This window comes from Pholcus phalangioides, unplaced genomic scaffold, assembly GCF_987345545.1.
Source record: "Pholcus phalangioides strain wild (caught in Gottingen) unplaced genomic scaffold, Ppha-v1.0 ptg000022l_1, whole genome shotgun sequence".
NCBI classification, from domain to species: domain Eukaryota; kingdom Metazoa; phylum Arthropoda; class Arachnida; order Araneae; family Pholcidae; genus Pholcus; species Pholcus phalangioides.
Window position 1 is genome coordinate 16,906,977 of NW_028301615.1, and position 17,892 is coordinate 16,924,868.

The 17,892-nt window shown below is 35.7% G+C and overlaps 1 protein-coding gene across 6 annotated transcripts in view; it reads left to right on the forward strand.

Annotated features, from left to right (window-relative positions):
- LOC149069530 (muscleblind-like protein 1) overlaps window positions 1-17,892 on the forward strand; it is a 603,178-nt gene that overhangs the window by 566,104 nt on the left and 19,182 nt on the right. For 5 of the 6 annotated variants that reach the window (XM_089249796.1, XM_089249795.1, XM_089249797.1 and 2 more), the window contains exon 6: window positions 6,082-6,318. The exons of the other annotated variant lie outside the window; for it this stretch is intronic. In XM_089249796.1, the coding sequence (XP_089105922.1) occupies window positions 6,082-6,318 (237 nt within the window). The remainder of the gene's footprint in view (window positions 1-6,081; window positions 6,319-17,892) is intronic. 6 annotated transcript variants of the gene reach the window in all.

Consider the following 17,892-nt stretch of genomic DNA (forward strand, 5'->3'; position numbering starts at 1 on the left):
GAAGTTCGCAGCAAATGCGATGGAGTCGCAAATAAATGATAGTCAGGGAAGCTTCAGTAAAATGGTTTCTAAGATCAGTGAACCACTGGTAAAAAAATGATAGTCAAGGGAAATAAACCGTAGATAAATTATAGTCGAGGAAAATGATATCCACACAAGAAAATTAAACAGATAAATCATAGACAGGACAAAGGAGCTTCAGAAAAATTATTTCTAAAGCAAGGGAGTCTCAGGTACATATTAACCGGAGGAAGGGAACCGCAGATAAATGTTAGCCAGAGCAAGGGAGCCACAGAAAAAAAATATATAGCAAGGGTAACCGAGATTGAGGACTGCCAAAGTACGGCAATCGCAGGTAAATGGTGGTCACGAACAAGTGAGTTTTACTGTTATGATAGGTAAGTTTTACTGCCTGAATTCTGATACGCACGACTCCCTCCAGAAAGTTCGGTGACGCCCCCTCGGAACACATGATGCACACTTTTGAGGAAACAAATCTGTAAACGGATGGGAAATCTAATTATCGCTGATAAGATGCCACCACCAATTAATGAATTATTCTGTGTTAAGACGTTAAGTCCTTCTTGGGGAGTGGTGACACCTCCGGCCACACCACTCCATGCTTATAGTGATAGAAATGTAAAACCAGTATATAATTGAATATAATGTAATCTAATAGCCGATATTACTGTGTTTCAGATATATTCAAAATATACACACATATAAAGTTGGAATATTAATATCATAAGTAAATCATTTTAATTGGACTATTAATTTTTAATGCGTCCCGCAAGTGATGAAGTACCTAATTGTGTGTGTGTGTTTTGTATGTGTATATATATATATATATATATACATACACATACAAAACATATATATATATACATATATATATAAACATATATATATATATGCATATATTTTTCCCCGAAATAATCCACATTTTATTCACATGGGAGTAAATATTTGTAAAAGTTGATGAAGACTCGCTCGTCTGTGAAAGAAGATACTCCTCTCGTATATTCAAGTACGTTGTAATCGCGGAGAGCGTTTACATTACTAAAAACTTGATTTTGGATACTTACAAAAGCATCAAAGTATAAAGTAAACTTTGAATTACACTTGAACACTAAAAATATATTATCTTCCATGCTTTTGAATTCATATTTTTTTATGATTATATACTAGGAGATGAGAGTATTTTATTTAAATTTCGTAAATATTTATACATGCGCGTTTCACGTTAACAATGTTGTGTAATGTTAACATTTTTGTTTTGTCTTTTTTTTTGTTTGCTTCAGAAATTCAGTATTATAGTTTACTCAAATAATTATTTCCTCCGTTTAATTTCAATGCGTGAATATATATTTGAGTTGAGTAGCTTTTTTGAATATGAAAAAAATTTATACTAATTTCGAATAATATTAGTTTTGCATTTTAATTATATTTATTTATTTTTATCTGGCAAAACCTGCTAAATAATGACTGCATTTTTATATTAAAAAAATTATTTTAAATCTATGGGATACTTTTTACTAATGATGGTTATCGATTTGACTACATCGCACGCCGCTTAATGTGATCACATCGAGACTTGGGGTTTATGATAACAATAACCGAATGACATCTATATGGGAAAAAAAAATTTGTACCTACGTAAAAGTACTGTGACCTTACATCCCGTTTGGTCGAACGAGACGTATGGTAAATGAGTACTGGTAAAACGGGACAACTTGTCGTTTTTCTTTTTCCACATAATTTGTTGCTAAATGTTCACACGTAATATTGTTCCATTCTTTTTTAAAACAATTATAAAACGGGACTTCTCTTCCCCCCCCCCCCCGATCTAAAATCCTTCATTTTTGTCTGAGGCCGTCGTCAATGACTTGCAAACGGTATCCGGGCTATTAGGCCATGGTCTCTTAAGAGATTTTTTTCCTTGACGCTTCTCCCACATGTGTGGCAGGCATCATCTGAGGTTATTCGGACGTAAGTCTCCGCGGGAAGTGAGAAATACTTCGTACATCTATAGAGACCATGTGAATGACAGTGGATGTACGAAGCCTTCCTCGCTTGCCGCGGAGACTTACGTCCGAATAACTTCAGATGATGCCTGCCACACATGTGGGCGAAACGTCAGGAAAAAATTCTTTTAGAGAGATTGGGCCTATTAGCCTGGAAACCGTTTGCAAGTCATCCTTCATTTTTACTAAGCAGTTGTGAGGCGTTAGAATGAAACTGCCTAATGTACATCATGAATTAATTTTTTTAATGTACAATGTGCGTTTCGTAGATCCCTCGAGAAAGTCTTGCGGGTCAACTGGGAAAGGAACTGATTAAGAACTGAAGGTAAGGACCTTTCCCCCCCCCCCATACAATTGCCTTCCCTATAGGAAGTCCACTGTAAAAGCAGCTCTAAACGTACATGGATCACAGCCTAATACTACGGACTAATTGTAACATTTAGTGCGGAAATGTTTATCAACGGAGGAGGGAGGGCACCTCGTCTTCTAGATTGATAACGATAATTTAAGGTGGGAAAAGTTTGGTGAAACCTTAGCTTCAGAATGCGAAAAAAAAATTTCCACGGGAAAAAAAATTGATAACAGTATCTGAAATCCCGATAAGTATAAATGAATTTTTTTTCTCGTGTGTGTGTGGCTGGAATGTGAAAAAAGTGAAATGTGTGAACGTTGGCTTTTTTACAAAAATGACAATACCTGAATGATCATATTATCAGTGATTCTAATAAACGACGTCGATTGTAGTAAAATATAGCTCTAAGAAAGTTATTTTTCAAATAATAACCGTATATGCAGGAATACTGGTTTCTAAAACTTACACCTTCGTAATTTCGCGCTAGCACATGGAAAGTTCCAAAATTGTCTATTATATGTTATAAACCGTGAATCACAAAATTTCTATAAAAGAAAATAATGCTCCAATTAATCGGTGCAGTCCTTCCGAAAACAAGAACCAGTAAAATAACTGAAACCAGGGCTGTAACTAGAGTAGGGCAGGGGGGGACAATTGAGGGCGACAAAATTTAGGGGGAGACAGTTTTACGTATGAACCATTACAGAATTATCGAATTTTAAAGGGCAGCAAAATAATGTTTGCCCCGGGCGGCTGAATCACGTTGATTCAAATTCCATTGTTCCGATTTCATTTTTATACATTTGTCCCGTTTTTTTCAACGATATTTATTTGAATTTGTAATATTTACTAAAGTCGTGAATGAACACACACACAGCGTTTTCATAATATAAATTATATTTTGATAATTATGGAAAAAATTATAAATAATATAACATCTCACATATTTGTCAGGTTTAATGTTTTGTCAGCAATTTTTTTGGAATTTTAATTACGATCGGAAAGATTGTGTCTACTTCTGACAATTAGCAATGTCCCGTATTTTACGAATTATTATTTAAGATCTCAGTTTACCGAATTTTATTTTTTTCAACGAAATATGGCCAACAGATTCTTCGAATATTTTTCTCATAAAATACATTTTTGTTTACTGTAGCAGACCTTTATTTCCACACCTTCAGCAATTTTAGCAGTAATTAGAAAAATCGAATTTTTTTTCGCAAAATTTAGTGATGTCTCGTATTTAGGATCGTGATTTCCTGCATTCTCCTCGATGATGCAGGATGATTCAGAAAAGATGGAAAAACTTTAAAAGGTGATAGTACAACACACCAATACAAATAATTGTCATCAAAGAACGCATGATCTAATATAAAACGCAAACGCGCTAGCGTGTTTCGAAACGGCCGCTCCGCAAACGTTAAAACGGCATTCCTTTTGAAATTTATCGGGAGAAAAACAACAACATACACATGCAGATGTTACCTGGGATAAAAGAAGAAACCGTATGCAAATCTACGTCACAGTGAATAAAAGGCTCGGGCTCAGTATTACTAAAGTGCGCCATTATCCCGTACGTTACAACTGTTAGAACGGTTGCACACGCTGGAATAACTTCACAGGGCTTGCGTCCGCGCCTTTTATTCACTGGGACGCAGATTTGCATACGGTTTCTTCTTCTTCCCCAGGTTACATTTACCTGCATGCACGGTGTTCTTTTTCCTCCCGATAAATTTCCAGAGGAATGCCGTTTTAACGTTTGCGGAGCGGCCGATTCGTTTAGCGCGTTTGCATTTCATGTTAGAACATGCATTCTATGATTACAATTGTTTGTATTGGTGTGTACTATCACCTCTTAAAGTTTTTCCCGTCTTTTCTGAATCGCCCTGTATATGGTGAACCTAAGTATGAAGGTATAATTTTATTTGAACCCATATGAATATTACTAATATCAGTTACAACGGGTGAAAAATTTTATCAAGTCTGGTGCCTGTGGATCACCTGTCGCGGACCATAGGTTGAGAAATACTGTCTCAAACAATCTTACCAATTTACGAACCTTGTCACCACTTATGGTCCTCGGACCATACGTTACACAAATCTGGCAATAAATCTCCGTCGTGACTTCACATTGGTTGCGAAGAGAAGCCTTCTCACAGTCTCACCGTTTCTTCTTAAAGCATTTTATTTTCATCAGAGCAAACGAAACACAGATGATTTGAGATGACGTCTGCTGTTCGTGTGTAAGGGATGTCTGTAGGCGCAGCACATAAGTGAAATTATAAGGTACTGTATTATCAAATGGTCTTAGTTAAAAAAAGTGTCCCTCGTATGTGCAATTGAATAGTTTATAAAGAAATATGTATGTAATGATTTTTATTCGATCACGCTTATACAGTCGACGATCGTTATAACGACGTCACGTTACAGTGACCATTTCATTATAACAACCGTTATGATAAGTCCCAAATATTTTCATATAACGACTGTCATACATGTTTTCTTTTCGATATAACGACCACCTGATATAATGTCCGTTTTCACAGGACGAGGTAGGGGTCGTTATAATGAGCGTCGACTGTATTTGAATTAATTTTTTTTTAAACAATTTCCGTTTTTTTTTTATTTGTCGTTCGTGTTTCGAATGTAGGAGCTGGTTTTAATTCCCGTATAAATAGTTCAAAATTTCCAGCTATAATCGAAGTTGTGTAGCCTATATCACAACATCGGAAGAGGGGGGAGGGAAGAGAAACTCTTCGATTGCGTTCGGATTCCACTGCGTCTGGAATCCATCTCGCTGAAATCCCATATAACCCTGATGACATGTGACCATCGGACGATCTTGCTTGGTTTTCCCCTTGAAATGATCCGGAATCGATCTTGATTTTCCAGTGTCTTATAAATAAGAGCTGTCACTCGAACTGACGGGCTTACTGGAGTTCGTTTTCTGTGGGTCTCAACCGTATGACTCACACCGCAACACCCGGATTCACCTTAAACGAGCGACGTACGCATGTGATGACTCTGCTTCACAAAATAAATTATTTCGGATTCAATAAATAAATTTCTGAACACATACTTTCAAACAACTCTAGGTTTTCTGACACGGAGCGGGTAATAGTTAGAAAGGACATACCAAGAATTGGTTTCGAGATTACTGATAGTAGTCTTATGGGCGTAAAGAGTGAATTTCTCACCGACTTTGTAGTCATCATAGCCTACTTGATAGACCAAGGCCTACGTAGCATTCGTTGTTCGTTTCAGTTTATAGGAGGGGGGCCGTGACATTCAGTTATTATTTTTAACCTTCCTTTCTTTTTCTTTTGCACCTATGCTTTCTTTCGTAGTTTTAATTATACTGTTGTATGCACTGAGTTAAATCCCATCTTTCTCTTTCTGTCCTTCCCCCTTTTTAATATCCTAGCATTTGTTTTTTTTTTGTTTTTTTTAACCTTCTTAGCTCTTCGCTTTTAAACGACTAATTACTGTAAATTAATTAATTAATTTATAATAAACCCATGAATTTTAACTGTGTGCAGTTTTTTTTCGTTCCGCATTTTTTTTTTCTTTTCAAAAAGAAAAATAAGAAATAAATTATTAAATTTACCTCAAGAGCCTAATGCGTAGCTTTTTTTTTCTTTTTTTTGCCTTTTTTTTTTTTCTTTTTTTCTTTTTCATGTTGTTGCGGCCCGGGTTCGAATTCAGGTGTGTCGGGAATTCCAGAGGGGCAACTGCAAGAGGGCCGAGACCGAGTGCCGATTTGCCCACCCTCCAGAGCACGTGACAGTGGATAGCGCGGAGGGGACGGTTACGGTGTGTATGGATTACGTGAAAGGACGTTGCTCCAGGGAACTTTGCCGATACTTCCATCCAACGCCTCATCTACAGGCCCAGCTGAAAGCGGCCCAGAGCCGAGCTAACGCTGCCGCCGCCGCTGCTATGGTAGGCCCAATTGATTGATAGCTTCTTCTACTTCTTTATTTTTTTTTTAATTTTCTCTTTCCTCTTCCCTTCATCTGTTCTGATGCTTTGATTTTTCAAACACTGACCGTGACGCGTTTCAGGAGCGATACCGATAATATTCGATACTCAAAAACACTAGTATAGGTTAAGGTGCCTACAGAGTGAGAGCGGACGCATCAGGTTCTCAGTCGAGGTCCATGCATCGGGCTTCATCAGACTGAAATATAAATGTGCGGAATAATTTTTTATAGGAATTGGGAAAAGTTCCAAACTGAACAGCGTCTCATTTTCGTATTTTAAAAAAATGTAAGAAGTAACTAATATTAATTGGCACGATTAAATAGGGTAGTAGGGTAGTTTTATAGGTAAATTTACACAGCGATAACAATAAGAATCCCCAACGCACAGACGAAAATGGATAGGTCAGCCTTTCTTTTCTAGGAGACGAGAGAGGCTACGTGGTCAGCAAATAATTAGTACAATAGAAAATTTAAAATAATAATATTTCTCTTTCATGTTTTACTGACAACATGCGCAAAAAAACACATTTTCGCATATTTTTCTGCACTGTCGAAAGATTTTGAAGTTCGTTTGATATCACCAATACAGAACAGCCAATATTTAGATTACTAACAATTAAGCTATTATAGCCGTGATATTAAACTATTATAGCCGTGATATTAAGCAATTAATAGCCGTAAGAGCAATTTCATATCTTGAGGTATCACTGTGTATTCAAATCCCGGATAACTATTCTTTTTGTCCTGGAAGCTTCATTCGGAATTTGAGTACACAGTCATACCTCAAGTTATAACTGTCTTGAAATTCCCGGAGGACTATTATTTTTATCCTCAAAGCTTTTTAAGTGTATGTTGGGCGCAGCATGGTCTTATATATAGGTCCTTGTGCCAAAAAAATAAATGAATAAAATTCTGGAAGCGCTTAATTATCTAATTACACCTGTTATATGATACAAGATGTAAAGTTTAGTTTTTATGGATCTACATCCCTTGAAGCGTTGGTTTTAAAAAAAACATACTTTTAATTGGAAAAAATTCTGAAATGACGTGCTAATTTTAGGTATGCCATTTTTTCTACCAGGGAGCCATATTAATACCTCCTCATAACCAGATCATGCCCGCCGCTCTGTCTCAATATCTCATATGTGTACCGAGATACAAAATTTAATTTTCTACATAGTCTCTCCACCTTTCAGTCAGACAGTTCTTCTGTCTTCACTGAATCAACAATAAAATTCCCATGTTTCTAAATGATTTATAAGTCGAGATATTTGGATCCAAATATTGCTGAAAATGAGAGAAAGAACAGCATTAATTAGGAACAAACTTGAAAAGAAAAAAAAACAGTGAAAATCCAAAAGGTTCTTTAAAAAAAGTTGCAGTTTAGTAAAACTTTTTCAAATTCTGAGATGTCCCCTTCAACTTTCAGCTCGGCAAACATTACACTTAAAAAGTCACACGGAGTTTATTTTATTCGTTTATTTTTATTCGGCTCCGTAGAAATAGGGCAAAAACTTGCTAATTGGAGGAGAACAGGAGGACGGTAGAAAAAATTAAATTTGTATCTCTGTACACATATACGATTCCTCGTAAAACGAATTCCATTTGCAAAATGAACATGTTAATTTAATACTTTTATTTTAATTGAAAATATATTTTTCTAATTTCATGGGGAAAAAAACGGACTTAAGTTTAACATATAATATATACTTATATAAAATATGTACATGTGTTACGGTAAATGTGATAAATCGGTATTTATACATAATCAATAACTGTCTCGATAAGTTTGGTAAATTTCATTGTAATTATCACTTTTACCGGTGATTATGCTTAATTCCCAAATGAAGCTGGTAAGAAAAATCGTATAAAATATTTTAATTCAGCAACCTATCAGTTTTGCCTGAACGTGATGCGGGCATTACTCGTATTTTTCGATGAAAATTAAATTAAAATAAGTGAAAAACACAGAGGGAAAAATATTTTTTTATCACTGTTGTTCATGTTGACTCTTTTCATATTAATTAATATGTACAAACATTACTGATTAAATTCGTCATCCAAACTGAAGTTTAAGCACAGTATCTGGTAAATATAAGTAATTTATTTACGATTTACCATCTCACCTGGGGTTATACATAATCACCGAGGGCGCACAGTAGCCCAGGTCGATAAGATACTCGCCTAAAGTACCAAAGGATGTTTAGAGGTGTCGCGAGTTCGATACCCGGTTCGTCCTAGTCAGAAAACTTTCCTGACACAGGGGTACAACAGAAACGGCGACATGACCGCAGTAAAAATCAGGGGAAAAACCACAGGGAGTCCCCATCGAGGGGTTAGCGCACCAACCTCTTGATAAGTATAAAAGCGAGCCTGCCGTTCGGAATCGGCAATAAATTGTAGTTCCCGGGGTGTCTAATTAGTCCTCGTGTGCAGAAAATGACCGTGGTGCGACAAAAATTATCAAATGATCATAATCACCGGTAAATGTGATAAATTCGCAATATTTACGAAACTTACCAAAATGGTCGGTGATTGTGCATTATGATCGGCGATTATGTACAATCACCGATTTATCACACACAATTACCGTAACAAGATATATATTTATTCAATATTTTAATTACTTTATTTATGATAGTTACATAGTCATGGACATCAAATACATTGTTAGTTAAACCATTTTAAGTTATGCCCCGTTAAATTAATCACTTGCTTCTTTTTAAAATTGATATAATAGTGTATATTATGCTACATAATTTCTGGACTTGACTCAATTTCATTGCAGTTCTTAACATATTAAAACGAAATTTTTAGTCAACAGAAAAAAATAATTAAAAAGATTAAATAAATACAGAATATCATTATAGAAAATGTGAGTGAGAGTTTGTGTGAATATCTCTTTATTATCACAACAAAGACACTTTTGTGAATTTTCAAAAACTTTCAGAAACAACATCTAATTATAGTTTCGAAAATATTAGTGTTTTAAAATGATAAACTTTGGTATAGTTTAATGAAGTTAATTGCTATATAATCACGCGTAAATTATAAAATAAGATAGAGAAAAATTACATCAATGTCATTATTGATTGTTCCGTTTCTTGTTATTCTCCTTAAAGATTTCTTTTTTCTTTCCTCGTAAAGTCAAGAAAAATTATCGTCTCCCAAAATCAAGTTTCGAAAAATCCCGATTTAAAACAAAAAAATGATAGTAATAATAAAATTTTCACTGTAAAAGTCTTTGTGACTTTGTACTCGATTAATTCACTTTTCAAAAATATTGCGAGTGATTTAATGTTGCTCGTAACGAGCTTACACATGAGTACATAAATAAACTTGATTTTTTTTCCTCCCCTTTAAAGGAAAAATAAATCAATAAAAATTCAATTAATTTCGTGTCAAAACAAAAACTTACAACACGGCACCGGTTTCGGCAGAGATTAAAAGTCGGTGTCTTAAAGGAAGAGGAAACAAATTTATTCTTATCTCTATCATATATGTGGAATAAGGAAGATAAGGTTGGAGAGAACTCTTATCTCTTTCGAGAGAAAAAAAAAATCAAGAAAATTGAACGATAAATTTGTTTATTCTGGGTGAAATTATGGGGAAAATATTGTACTAGAAATTTTTGAAAAAAAAATTATCAATTTCTGTCTGGGAGTATTTCTAGCAAAAAAAATTGAAATTTATGAGTAAACAGGTGAGTATTTTTCAAGTGTTAAGAATTTGGAACATTTTGTCGCCGATATTATTTAAAAATGGAATTTTAGTAGCATATTGACTAAATTAATTTAGTAACTGGAGCCAGACATCATTAATCTAAGTTTCTATAAGGACGTGGGAGTTTCATATGATCCTGAAAATGATACTCTTTGCGTGACCATATGACCCGTATTTTCGGTGACAGAATTTAGATCTTACTCAGCCATCTTCACGTTTTCATGAAAATGCAGTTTCTAACGTCGAGTGATCATTTGCGACTGTAGTTTTGCGTGTGTTGGAAATTTTGTACGAATTCCCAGGAAGCAGGCAAGGCGTTTTTAAGCATTGCCCTCTACTGATGAAAAAAATACATCACTATAAATAAGAAATTATGAGAATTCTGAAGTTCAAAAATTATTATTTTCAAATCAGGAATTGGTTATCTCAAAGCAGGTTGTGTATCGATAAAGTTTCCCCATTTCAAAACAAAATAGTCATCGCTAACCTATACATACTCACACCATGACACACCAATTACTCAAATGCCCGAACTACTGTGCTAAAGGTTGAGCATCCCTGAAACTGACAAATTAATTTTCACGACTGGTTTCAAATCCCTCCTGTGGCCCGCATTCTTCTAAAAGTTGAGCACTCGTAAAACACGAATTGCTGCCCGCCATAGGTTTCCAAATCACTCTAGTGGCCCAAACTTTCCAAAACGTTAGGCACCCATACCCCAGTGCTAACCTTACCCGTTCAGACGTGCACACGCATGGAGAAAAACCCCTTATCGCTGTTTCAGCTTTTCTACTTCCTCTCGTGGTCTGGATGCATCCGGAAGTCCAATAAACCTTTATTCTCAAGAGGTACATGAACATTTTACCTAACCTGTCAACTGGCAGGCAATAAAAGAAAAATTTAGAAATCTACCTATACGCCGTCTATATGTCATTTTTTAGGAACTTCGGATCATACGTTGAAATTAAAATCGTCAATGAACGATTTAAGACAGGAGTTCTTAACCTTCTGTGGTCCAGGGACCCCTTTAGGGAATAACATTCAGTACATTACGTGAAACAAATGAGTTATTAAATAGTCTTTTCAACCAGTCACAGATTCTCCAGTCTTCCAGCTCGTACGGAGCAGCATCTATCAGGAAGCAGCATTAGGAGCTAATAAACTCTGCACTCCCTTAGATAATGCATCTATCTCAGTCTGTCAGTCACGAACCCTTCCCCGAAATCATTCCAAGACCCCAGAAGATAAAATAGTAAATTTATAAAATTTCTCGAAAAGTCAGGGAGGAGGGGAAAATAATAATTCACGAGACAGCGAGTATTGAGACGATATCTTTATGTTTATAATTTGTATCATTAGGAACTGTTGCGTGTGACCTGTCTTAGAGAATACCACGAAGTCCCAATTACTTCAACACAATTTATTTCGAAACCGAGGACGTGCGCCGGTACAGTCTTATAACAAGTGTTTCCATGTCAAAACTTGAAATTTCTCCTCTGAGAATCATTTCTTCCCCCAGTACGAGGAAGAAAGGAAGAATGGAAAGCATCCTCCACGAAACCCACATTCGACTCATGAATATAACATAATATTCGAAAACTTCTCAGAATCAATTTTTAATCCGAGAAAAGTGTGCATCAGACAGAGAAGCGTGGAAACTTTTTGTGAGTGCGTGTGTGGAGGGGGATGTGATGTAACCAACCATCACCGGGACTGTAGTCGGGAGAGAAAAGAGCATTTTCCTTGTATTACTGTTATTTTTGGAGAAAAAAGTTGCAGATACTCTTATTATACTCCTCTAAGGAGAATAAAAGGAGAAAAATAAAACAAAGATATATAATAAAACGGAGGGAAAAGGTAAAACGTTCCAGTTTCATGGAATCACAAATTGGCAACACTTCTTTCTGCTCATTAAAAACTCATAGCTCTCCTCTCTCCCTGTCCTAATCTCCTGCACGAAGTGACTTTATGTTAGAAGAAAACCAAAAAAAGGAGGTTTTAGGCGGACAATATCCTTCTAATAATTGTTCCCTCTAGAAAAGATGGCGCTTCCAACACCCCATTACCGGAGGGAGGGAAAACATTATTTGCACGCAAAACCTCGTATCGCCATTTCGGGTGCCGAAAAGTCGCAGATATAGCATATATCGAAGGGTGGAATAATGTAATGGTCTGTCTCTCTGGTCTAGTCTGAAAAGGTAAAAATAAATCGCCCATTGGAATACGTGCAGGATTGTTCCCTCCCACTTTTTGGTGCCCTGTATAAAATGTACGTGCGAATTGAGAGTACGTACTCCGTTGCTTTGTTTGTGTTTTTCTCCTCTCTCTTTCTTTCGGAAATTTGGAACAAAACTTAGGAAATGATGGACACACAACGAATGGAAACAAATAGACAGACGCCAGCAGCAGTACGCGTTCCGTGCGGCGTCGATTTGACCAGTCTCCAAAAGGGTTTTCCCCTTAGGTAGAAAATGGAAACACAACAAAATTTTATTTATTTTTCCACACTTTAACATTCCAATCACTTTCATTTTATCTAATACATAACACGTATTTACATATGGGAATGTGTATTATGGTGTCACGCTAGAATACTAGAAAAAGAAATTAAACTCGTCTGTGTTATTACCTCTGGCCGTGATGTCTCATGTCACATAACTTTTTTTTTTCTTTTCTAACGAGAAAAGTCATGAAGAAGAATAATTAAAGCAAAGTAAATATTAAAGAAGTAATAATGAATAATAATTATTCTAGTCTTTTCATATTCAATTTCTATCTAAAACAGGAACGAAAGGGCGTGCGCACACACACGCACGTGTGTGAAAATGAATATGCGTGATTTATAGTGAATATTAATTAGTCCCGCCAGTAATTAAACCCTTGAAATTCATTATGATTCATGTCTCATGAACAAAGAAATATTTCGTTTCTATTTTTAATATTTAAGAACCACGTTAAAAAATATGTTCTTATTAAAAGTATGTGGGAGAGGAATATATATATAGGCTGTTTCACCATGATTGACCGAAAGAAATACAAATTCTACGGTTCATTTTAGAATTCAACAAAAATATGAAAAATGATCAGCAAAGAAAACAGAATTTATGTGTGATATTTGAAATCATTATTGGGGAAAATGTAAAAATTAAAATTTGTATTCGCCCCTCCCCAATCTAAAAAATGTTAACTAACCAGTATATGAAAAAGGGAAACATAAAAAATAAAGAAAAAACATTACTGAAGGGAAAAACAGAATTTTTATGAACGAACAGGATAAATTATGAATAATTATTTTAATGATTATTTCTTTACTGTTGACAATTATAAGATAGATATTTACGAAGAAGGATTTTCCATATACTGAAAGGAAACGAACATATATTGCTCATGAATAATTCTGAATTGAATGTAAGAATTTTGAACCTATTGTGTGATCAGTGTTAATTAATTAATCACTTCGGATGCAATCATTGTATTTATATAAACAATTAATTTCGCCGAATGGTTTTGTGATGCATAAATTAGACTGTATATTTTTTCATGCTTTATCATTCTATTTATTATTTTGTGCTTTCATTTAGGTAAATTAATAATAATTAAAATATTAACAGTATCCTTTTAATCATAAACTCAATCTTATATTATGGCTGAAAAGACGAAAATTTTTACTCTCTTTTTTTTTAACATTCTATAAGGAATGTTAATCCAGAATTTTTGCAACCACGAATTCATTGATGTTTCCCATTTGACTCCTCGAAGGCTAAAGACAGAAAATCTTTTCTCGAAATGTGTCAAAAATCACGAGTTTTGACTATCAATATCTCGACGAATTTTGATCAAAATTTTACGGAGTGGAATTCTCTGAGTTTCATAGAGAAAAGCACATAATTTACTATCTGACAATGTTTAGATTGGGGACCATGCACAAACTCTAAATTATGTATTTCTTGCGATAATGATTTGTAGGGGGTTCATTTATAGCAGATAAATTCCATTCTCTTTACTAATAAGTTTTCTTATTTTTGTTGAATTTCAAAATGAATCATAGAGTTTATATTCCTTTCGGTCAATTATGGGGGAAACAGCCTGTATATATTAGGAATTAAAAACTACAGAAAATAATATTGAAACAAAAACTATTTAGTTATCATATTCCTACAGGAACGGTGTATGCAAGATACAGTAGATTTTACAAAAATATTTTAAATTATATCTGTATCTTTGGTTTATTACTGAGTGAACCAAGAGTTGTAACCTTTTCAAACCTGAGCCAAAACTGAATATTGAAAAAAAAATAGATGGAAATTTATGTTCATTGTATACAAAATGCGCTTTGAAAAGGAAAAAAATTAATTGATTAATTTATTTACTTGTGTCGATACCTTCACTAGGGTCATTTGAGTTAGGGGGTACTTCAGGTCTTAAGTTGAAAAAATAATCATTAAAACCATTTCAAACCGTCAAAAATGAAGGTACACATGTGTGCACCTCTGGCGCGAAGAGGGTATGACTTCTGAAAAATTTATAAAAATGAATTATCGTACAAGTTTGTACCGAAGTTGATGAGCGGCTATAAATGAAATTCTAGACAATGTTGTTGTTGCCGGAAAAAAGCCAAATTCAAATGGGTTTTGAAAAAAAAAATTGATTGGGAAAAACTCCGAAATGGGTTGCAGTGCATATACATATGTACTGCAACCATATTGTTGATTTTTTTATGAATTTTATAGAACTTTGGTTCACCCTATACGTATATAAATAAAATTTTACTAAAATGCCCGCAAAACGATTCAAATATATTTATAAAGCAAGCAAAAACGGGAGAATATGTTGTATGGCAGTGTTTCTCAACCTGGGGCCATATGGCTTCCTTGTGGTACTGGGATATTCGCGGGGGGGGGGGGGGCACGGATCCAAATCAAATGGAAAGGGAGCTGTGGTAGGTACCTAGGAGGGGGCACAGAGAGTTTAAAAATATATATTCAGGTGTGAAGAAATAAAACTTTAAAGTCAAATATTTGGTGGGAAATGGTGTGTGACTACTTTCAGAATCCAGCAGGATCGCTCATAGCCCGGGTCGTGGCTTTCTCGCTGATATCCTGGGAGCTAATGATAGTTGTCCCCTATGTAAATGAGAAGTGTAGCTAAGATTTTTTAAAGTATGTGAATCAGTAGACTAGTATTTCCAGTCTGGAAAGCTTTTAGCGAATAGGCATCCAGAAAAACATTGCGCCCCCCCCCCCTCCAGAACGTTACTCTGCATGGTGCTGTGAGTGCCCTGTCAGTGGCTTCATATTCATTGAAATGATACACAATGAGATCTGGTGCTATAATTTTCAAATTTATAAGTATGTAAATATTCAACTAATGCAACAACATTAGAATTTTACTTCCAGCTAATGGACCCTCAAAGAATTCTGGGAACCCAAAAAAGTAACTTTGCCTGAGATCCATGATGTTGAGATAGCCAACATATTGCACCCACAAGAAAACTCTAACGTAGAGATCCAAAAGGATTGGCCTCATCTATAAAAAATAAATAAAAACAATCACTATAAATTTACTCAATACGAAGAAATTATCTCGCTCCTGGATGGGGGGGCTAAATAAGATGGTAGGGGGTCACGAGAAGAAAATATGGTCCGAAGGGGGGGTCATGGGCGAAAATAGATTAAGGAACACTGTTGTGTGGCTATCCACACTATCACACACAGAAGGTATCTTCTATGTTTTTCCAAGTCGCGAAAGCCATTTGAATCAGCATTATGACGAGAAGAGCACCGATATGGCGACTTAGACACATGAGTATGTTTAGATTAGTTATTTGAACGCAATTTTAGCATCGAGAGTTAATTAGGCTTGATGTCGCGAGCACGAAATTAAAAAAACGCATCGAGTTTCCACAGGTCCTTGAATGAATGCGCCAAATTGAGATGACTAACATACAGAATAGGTAATATAATGACGACTGCACGGTGTATTAGAACTTCAACGTATTTTAAGCGACCTCCGCCCTTTATAATTCCTTCCAGAAAAGCGGTTCATTTTCACGATTTTTATTTTTAATATTATTCCATGAAAAACTTTCGTGTTCCACGAACCATTTCGTCTCCAGAATCTTGGTACCGTCTAGTCTGACCGACACCAGTCATTTTAATGGTAAATTTCGAAAGAGAGGGGGGAAAATCGACATTTACAGTCATTAGGGCTAGAAAAGACCCCCATTTAAATGGAGTGGTCGCTGCGACGTCCGAGATCGATACCTTCTGCTCCGCCGACGCTGACCGTAATAGTCCTTCTCCTCGGGTGAAGGAGAAGCGCGCATACACACACACACACCAGGTGATTGGCTGGCTGTACTATTTTAGTCACGTACCTAAATTATAGGCCAAAAAAGCTATTCTAATTCCTTCGTGTCTCCAGTTACAGGGCACCTTTCTTCTTCTTTCAAAGGAACCTTTATTCTCTTTTTTGTATATATATATATATATATATATATATACGTCCATCTTTCTTTTTCAGACTTCTAATAACATATCTTGATTTCGAATAAGAACGCGAACTGTGTCCATGAGACACGTGATGGTGTTTTTCTTTTCGAGATTCTGGCAGTTTTCCATCAACATCGATTAAAGTCTCTCTTTCTCTGCTATAATTAAATTTTTTTTTACATTCCTGTAATGGATCCTCAGAGAACTCTATTAATAAATCATGGGAGTTCGTGAATCCCGAGAATGTAGACGTATGTGTTGTTTCAGAAAGATGTATGTTATCCATATCCCATCTGAAAAGCAAAAAAATTAAAATTAGAAAATTCTCTAACCCGTTTAATACAGGGCTATTAAAATTTTAAGTTTTTCCAAGGATTGAGGAGGGCGTTGTACTGGTTCAAATGACAATAAATTCAGATGATATGCTCACGAGACAGAGAGAGATTTCGTTGAAAATTGTAGTAAAAAATTAAAAAATTCAAGCATTTACCATCTTTAGCTCAAAATATGGAAGACCAGTGGACACAAATCAAGTTCATTTCTGAAAACATGGATACGTTAGCGCCACGCATATACGTACACACTTGCCATACGTTCCGGCATGAACGATTCATTAGAAATTCTGCAGCAGAATGTGTACGAAGTTCATGTGCGGTCAAGTAGTAGTAGTAGTACTAAAATCTACCGATAAGCGGCGCCGCCCTTTGAAAATCAGTCTTGAGTTGCTCAATATATATACAGTGAATCCTTGCTACAACAATACTCAATGTAATGATATATCCCTCTACAACGATATTTCTTTTCAAATCTTGTCTAGAATTATCTATAGTCTAATGTTAAATCTCCGGGGACGCGGTAGCCCAAGTCGATAAGATACTCGCTCAAAGTACCAAAGGATGTTTTGAGGTGTCGCGAGTTCGATACCCGGTTCTGCCTTGTCAGAAACTTTCTTGATACAAGGGCATTACAGGAACGGCGACAACATGGCCACTGAAAAAGATTGCTATCGCGGGGAGTCCCACACCGTGGAGTTAGCGCACCAACCTTTCGATGAGTATAAAAAAGGCTGCCGTTCGGAATCGGCAATATAAAATGTTGGTGGTCCTGGTCTAACCAGCCCTCTTTTGTTGAAAATGACCGTGGTGCGACAAAAATGATCAATGATCAAATGACATTTCCGGTAAAAGGACACTTTTCTGATCCCCGGTGTCGGGGAATAGGGCTTCCATTTCCGTTAGTGTACAATGCATAAATTTTTCCATATTCATGAGACTTTCCAACTTTATTTGATATTATGCATAATCGCCGATAAAAGTGAT